Genomic DNA, 7,616 nt, shown 5'->3' with positions numbered 1-7,616 from the left:
GCCAAATCTCAATAGCCTAGCTCTCATAGTTTCCGAGGTCTCGGCGTTCATCCGGACAGACAGACGGACAGACGGACATGGCTAGATCGACTCGGCAAGTGATCCTGATCAAGAATATATATACTTTATGGGGTCGGAAGCGCTTCCTTCTGCCTGTTACATACTTTCCGACGAATCTAGTATACCCTTTTACTCTACGAGTAACGGGTATAAACATTAACTGAAATGTATTGGTCTCGTCAATGCCTATCGATTGGTCCAAAAAAAATTTGCCACGCCCACTCTAACGCCCATAACGCTTAAATCTGTATACCTCCGGTAGGTGGCGCATTTTAATATCGCTTTGCTACTTGCATATCTCAATTTGGCTGAGTAACGGGTATCTGATAGTCGAGGTAATCGACTATAGTGTTCTTCCTTGTTATACCCGTTACTCGTAGAGTAAAAGGGTATACTAGATTCGTCGGAAAGTATGTAACAGGCAGAAAGAAGCGTTTCCGACCCCATAAAGTATATATATTCTTGATCAGGATCACTAGCCGAGTCGATCTAGCCATGTCCGTCTGTCCGTCTGTCTGTCCGGATGAACGCTGAGATCTCGGAAACTATGGGAGCTAGGCTATTGGGATTTGGCGTGAAGATTCCTGAGCTTCTTACGCAGCGCAAGTTTGTTTCAGTAGAGTGCCACGCCCACTCTAACGCCCACAAACCGCCCAAAACTGTGGCTCCTACAGTTTTGATGCTAGAATAAAAATTTTAACTGAAATGTAATGTTCTCATCAATACCTATCGATTGACCCAAAAAAAGTTTGCCACGCCCACCCTAACGCCCATAAACCGCCCACAAACTTCAAAAAATCGTAAATATGAACGTGGATATCTCGGAAACTATCAAAGATAGAGAATTGGGATTTCAGATTTAGATTCCGTAGCCTTATACGCAGCGCAAGTTTGTCACGCGAATATGCCACGCCCACTCTAACGCCCACAAACCGCGAAAACCTGTGACGCCCACAATTTTTATGCTAGATAAAAAACTGAAATGTATTGGTCTCGTAAATACCTATCGATTGGTCCAAAAAAAAATTTGCCACGCCCACTCTAACGCCCATAACGCTTAAATCTGTATACCGCCGGTAGGTGGCGCATTTTAATCTCGCTTTGCTACTTGCATATCTCTATTTAGCTGAGTAACGGGTATCTGATAGTCGAGGTACTCGATTATAGCGTTCTTCCTTGTTATACCCGTTACTCGTAGAGTAAAAGGGTATACTAGATTCGTCGGAAAGTATGTAACAGGCAGAAGGAAGCGTTTCCGACCCCATAAAGTATATATATTCGTGATCAGGATCACTAGCCGAGTCGATCTAGCCATGTCCGTCTGTCCGTCTGTCCGTCTGACCGTCTGTCCGTCTGTCCGTCTGTCCGTCTGTCTGTCCGTCCGGATGAACGCTGAGATCTCGGAAACTATGAGAGCTAGGCTATTGAGATTTGGCGTGCAGATTCCTGAGCTTCCTACGCAGCGCAAGTTTGTTTCAGTAGACTGCCACGCCCACTCTAACGCCAACAAACCGCCCAAAACTGTGGCTCCAACAGTTTTCATGCTAGATAGAAAATTTTAACTGAAAAGTATTGTTCTCATCAATACCTATCGATTGACCTAAAAAAAAGTTTGCCACGCCCACTTAAACGCCCACAAACCGCGAAAGCCTGTGACGCCCACAATTTGCATTCTAGATAAAAAAATTTTAACTGAAATGTATTGGTGTCGTCAATACCTATCGATTGATCCAAAAATAATTTTGCCACGCCCACTCTAACGCCCATAACGCTTAAATCTGTCTACCGCCGGTAGGTGGCGCATTTTAATTTCGCTTTGCTGCTTGCATATCTCCATTTCCCTTTGAGTAACGGGTATCTGATAGTCGAGGTACTCGACTATAGCGTTCTTCCTTGTTTTTTATATATAGCTTGCAAGTAGCCATGGACATACCGACATTCTCCTCTCCTGGGAGGAGAGGCTTGGTGGTGCCCGTTCGGCCCTGCTCCCATTCCTCTCTATCGGGAATCAGGGCCTCAAAGGCTGTGTGACTATATTCGATGGATTTGCATAGATTAATTTCTTATAACGAGGGAAAGTATGCATGATCAATATTGTCACATGGGGATGTGGGGGGGCGATGGGTACAATTAAGTATACACTTTTTGGACATGATGGTCACATTTTTATACAAGTTACTTTAAAGTTACTTACTAAATTCATCGAAAAGTATGTAACAGGAAGAAGGAAGGGTTCCGACTCTTTAAAGTATATGTATATTCTTGATCAGGATCACTAGCCGAGTCGATCTAGACATTTCCGTCTGTCCGTCTGTCTGTCCGTCCGGATGAACGCTGAGATGTCGGAAACTATAAGAGCTACGCTGTTGGGATTTGCCGTGCAGATTCCTGAGATTCTTACGCAGCTAAAGCTTTCAGCGCGCCACGCCCACTGTAACGCCCACAATCCACCCAAAACTGTGGTTCCAACAGTTTTGATGCTAGAATTCAAATTTTAACTGAACGGTGTTGTTCTCATCAATACCTATTGATAGACCCAAAAAAATGTTTGACACGCCCACTTTAAAGCCCACAAGCCGCCCACAAACTTCTAAAAATCGTAAGTATGAACGCGGATATCTCGGTAACTATCAAAGACAGAGAATTGGGATTTCATATTTAGATTCCGTAGCTCTCTACGCTGCGCAAGTTTGATAGTCGAATATGCCACGCCCACTCTAACGCCCACAAAACTCAAAAACCTGAGGCGCCCACAATTTGCATGCTAGATATACAATTTTAACTGAAATGTATTAGTCTCGTCAATACCTATCGATTGATCCAAAAAAAGTTTGGCACGACCACTCTAACGCCCATAATGCCTAAATCTGTCTACCGCCCACATAACCATATACTGTGATCAGGGGTAGGTTTCGCATTTCAGTCTCGCTTTGCTGCTTACATACCTCCATTTCCCTTTGGTTCCTTTAGCTGAGTAACGGGTATATGATAGTCGTGTTACTCGACTATAGCGTTCTTCCTTGTTTTTTTTTAGAATTTCGAATTAAATTTAATAATTATAAATCCAAGGGCATACAAACTTTGGCTTGCCGAAGTTAACTTCCTATCAGGTTTAAAATGAGTTCATCAAATTCGCTTTGCATTTATCTATTAATAAATTTTAAACGTATTAACAAAAAGTTCCAAAAAATGACTATTAGTAGGAACCAAGTCTCCAATTATTAATGTAAAACAAGAAAGAACGCTATAGTCGAGTACCTCGACTATCAGATACCCGTTACTCAGCTAAATGGAGATATGCAAGCAGCAAAGCGAGATTAAAATGCGCCACCTACCGGCGGTAGACAGATTTAAGCGTTATGGGCGTTAGAGTGGGCGAGGCAAATTTATTTTTGGATAAATCGATAGGTATTGACGACACCAATACATTTCAGTTAAAATTTTTTATGTAGCATGCAAATTGTGGGCGTCACAGGTTTTCGCGGTTTGTGGGCGTTTAAGTGGGCGTGGCAAACTTTTTTTTAGGTCAATCGATAGGTATTGATGAGAACAATACATTTCAGTTAAAATTTTTTATCTAGCATCAAAACTGTTGGAGTTACAGTTTTGGGCGGTTTCTGGGCGTTAGAGTGGGCGTGGCAGTCTACTGAAACAAACTTGCGCTGCGTAGGAAGCTCAGGAATCTGTACGCCAAATCTCAATAGCCTAGCTCTCATAGTTTCCGAGATCTCAGCGTTCATCCGGACAGACAGACGGACAGACGGACAGACGGACAGACGGACAGACGGACATGGCTAGATCGACTCGGCTAGTGATCCTGATCAAGAATATATATCCTTTATGGGGTCGGAAACGCTTCCTTCTGCCTGTTACATACTTTCCGACGAATCTAGTATACCCTTTTACTCTACGAGTAACGGGTATAAAAATTAGTTTTGTTCGTCATTTCTCGAGCCAAAGCACGAATGGATTTAGATTTAAGGTGGCTAATTTTAAAAGGCTTTGTTCTACTTCCGATCTTGGTTTCGCCACACTTAAACATTTCTTTTCTATAATTAAAAATTTTAAGTGGAATAAATTTCTTAACTTTAATAAAATTAAGAAATATTTGGGAAATAACTATTTACAAATGCCCTCACTTATGGTCATCCTGCAAAAGGGCTTCTTCATAATTCTGTTCTTTACTTGCTTAGTTTTAGTAAAAAATGGACAATAAGAATTGAAATTAAAGGAGGTATTAAACCCAAGAACTTCATTTAAACCTAAATTGTCACCCAATATGTTTCATAAAACAAAAAATCCCGTTTGGGACCTAAATCAGTGCTAGTGACAATGCCTTCACTTTCAAGACTCTTTAAACAGCTTACAAGGGGTTGAAGAAATAAATCTATCCCAAGTTGGTTACTTAGAGACTTTTTAAAATAGGCAGAGAAAGCAAATGCTGCAGTATTGTAGGGAACGTATAATAAACACCGCATATGTGCCTACACTAGCATGGCTGCCTAAGGGGTAATTGATTTCAAAACCAACTAGGTACAAAAATTTCGATAACGCTTTTTTTAAAGTTTGGAGATAATTTATTTTTATTAGAAATAGAGTTGACGAAATGATCTGTTTTAGGAATTATAACTCGTTTCGATTTTTCTTGTATGCAATCCTTTAAAGTGTTTTTTTTAAATTCCTTTTTTACTTTATTACTACTACTAACAAATATACATTTAGAAAAATAAATGGGCGTAAACTGCAGAAGTTGTGCGGTACGGCCGCAAAACAATGCTTCTCCAGACCTCTCTTCTCTCTCTCAGCTATCCTGAGTTTTCGCATTACAGAAGCGGCGAATTTGGCCGTCGCGTCCCACTCCACTTGGCCTCTTAGTATGGTTGGCACTAGCGTGCTGGGGCTAGTGCTGACACCGGTCGCTGTTTCCAGGACGGTCCTGTCCTCTACGAACCGCACGCACTCGAATAGGACGTGGCGTGCGTCCTCCTCGATTCCAGAGCCGTCACTCGTATCGTGTCCGTACTTCTTCAGGTACGGCCGGAAGCGTCCGTGACCACTCAGGATCTGGGTCAGGTAGAAGTCCAGCCAAGGACTCAAGACGGGAATGATAGCGTGGGTCCAGGGTCCAGAAGTTGCGGAGTCCCACCTCTCCTGCCACCGAGAGATCGATCTCTCTCTCGCGGGTCGTCTTGCCTCGCGCATAGTTTGGTAGTCCGTGGTCGTGACCGTTTCTTCCACTTCTACTGCCTCTCTTACTAGTTCTTCTACCGGAACTAGACCTGCGATGACCAGCTTCCTCGGAGGTTGTCCGGAAAGCACAGGATACCCTTGTGGCATAGTCTGTGCGTGCGAGTCACGCCGCTCATGTACGAGGGCGTCGTGGCGGCTTTATCCCATACCGGGGCGGCATAAAGGACTTGGGACGTAACGACGCTCGCTATGAGTTTCCTCCGTTCTTGATTTGGGCCCCTCGTGTTCAGGAGAATCCGCGCGAGCGATCTGGCGGTCGCTGCGGCCTTTTTGTTGGCATACTCCAAGTGCTCTTTGTAAGACAGCCTGGTGCCTATCATGACGCCTAGGTATTTTATAGCTCTTTGAGAGACTATGTCGACTCCTCCGACCGTCAGCTTGGCCGTCTCGACGAGTTCCTGGCTGCTTATAAGAACGGCCTCTGTTTTATGTGCCGCGAGTTGGAGCCCGGCAAGTGACAGCCATGACTCCACCTTCCTTACCGCAGTGTTGGCCATGTCCTCCACTTCGGCTATCGTCTTAGCCACGATCGTGATGTTGACGTCGTCCGCGAAACCAGTCACGTGGATTTTCTCAGGCATGGGAAGCCTCAGTACTCCATCTTACATTGTTTTCCATGTACTCTTTCGGGCCGTCGCTCGTATCGAAAAGCAGCATTCTTTCGCCAAGGTAGCTGTCGACTATTCTGATGAGGTACTCCGGGATCCGTTGCCGCCTTAGTGCCTGCATGATCCTCGTCCAGTTCGCCGTGTTGAATGCGATTTTGTTGTCGAGCGTGACTAAAAGACAGTATTTCTTCGTGCCGCCTTTCCAACGCTTCCCGCGTAATGCTTCCGCAGCTATCCCGGTGACCGTTCGGATCGCGTCCAGCGTGGACTTTCCTTTCCGTAAACCAAACTGGGTGGGGGATAGGCCACCAACCGCATCTATGGCCAGGTTTAGCCGTTTCGAGATAAGCTTCTGGAACACTTTGTCAACAGTGTCAAGCAGACGAATTGGCCTGTAGGAGGAAGCTTCACCAGGCGGCTTCCCAGGTTTGTTGAGTAGAAGCAGATTCTGTACTTTCCATCTCCGGGGAAATGTTCCCTCGCGCAGGCAGGCATTGTAGAGCTCCGCGAAAGTGCCTAGCCGAAGCGCAAGCGCCACCTTCATTGCTCTGTTGGGCACTGCGTCGGGTCCTTGGGCTTTATTGTTCTGCAGGCTGCGTCCTGCTTCAGCAACCTCGGCTCCGTTACTTCCTCGATCTCCCACGTAGGCGCCGTTTCGTGCTGTGTGCTTTCTTCGACGCTACCTGAACGAAACAATGTGCGAACAATCTCACTAAGGGATTCAGGGTCCGTTGGAGAGCGGCTGCCTCCGTTAACTCGCTGTAGGCCCCACCCCACGGATCCTGTTTGGCTGCGTCGCACAGCTTCAGCAAACATTCCCGTTTGCTGTCCAGAATGGCGTTCTTCAGGGTCGTCCTGGCTTGCTTGAAGGCGGCGTGTGCGGCTTAAGCCCTGTTGGTCCTTCTTGACCGTTAAAGAGCTCTTCTGGCTCTGAGGCATGTCCTTCTGCGGGTCGCTATTTCAGAGTTCCACCAAGAAGAAGTGCATGTCGGCGAGGCAACTGCTCATCTCCTCGGCGTTCAGCGTCTCCTGGCAGTAGCCCTTGACTGCTCTGTTCCGGGTTCCAGTTCCCGGGCGTATGGCCACTGTGCATAGGATTGCCTCTCCAATGAGAGCGTCGGGCTAACGCGTAGCTCACAAATGTGAGGTCTATGATAGACCCAGCTCCAGCCCAATTGAACGTGTCCTGCGTCCCTTCGTTTAGCAGCACAACGTCTAGCGTTGAAAAGGCATTGAGTAGGGTTCGCCCGCTTATGTTGCTGGTGGGGCACCCCCATTCTTCGGCCCACGCGTTGAAGTCGCCTGCGATGGTAGTGGGGTAACGGCCCCTTGCATCGAAAGCGATCGTGTCCAGTGCATGGCTAAAGTCCGTCGTGGAGAGGCTAGGTGCTAGATAGCGGCTGTAGACCCACATTTTGCTTATACGAGTTTGGACGAAACCCGAACCCTTATGCACGTCCAGAAAAGATTTGCCGTTTCTTGCCCGATGTGTCCGTTATCTAGTCTCCGTCGTCTTTGACTTTATAAGGTTCGCTGATGACAGCCATATCCGCCTTACATTCCCTCACTGACTGCAGGAGTAGGTCCTGCGCAGCCCGGAAGTGATTCAGGTTTATCTGGATCACTTCCATTCGCGGGGTTTGGCTACGGCTCTTTTGGCGGCGTGAGGACACCGCCTGCTTCCTGCTTGGTGGTTCC

At 46.3% G+C, this 7,616-nt stretch overlaps 1 protein-coding gene across 1 annotated transcript; it reads right to left on the bottom strand.

Moving 5' to 3' along the window:
- Nucleotides 1-5,883: 5,883 nt before the first annotated feature.
- LOC139353753 (uncharacterized) lies at nt 5,884-7,332 on the bottom strand. Its single transcript, XM_070998075.1, has 4 exons — nt 7,046-7,332; nt 6,891-6,969; nt 6,632-6,781; nt 5,884-6,597 (listed from the first exon to the last, which is right to left on the bottom strand). Exons 1-4 carry the CDS (start codon nt 7,330-7,332, stop codon nt 5,884-5,886), a joined length of 1,230 nt encoding a protein of 409 aa, XP_070854176.1.
- Between the last annotated feature and the right edge of the window lie 284 nt (nt 7,333-7,616).

The sequence above is a fragment of the Drosophila suzukii genome, chromosome Y, assembly GCF_043229965.1.
Source record: "Drosophila suzukii chromosome Y, CBGP_Dsuzu_IsoJpt1.0, whole genome shotgun sequence".
NCBI lineage: Eukaryota > Metazoa > Arthropoda > Insecta > Diptera > Drosophilidae > Drosophila > Drosophila suzukii.
The sequence above is the reverse complement of the archived record's forward strand: the minus strand, read 5'-3'. Positions and strand labels throughout refer to the sequence as shown.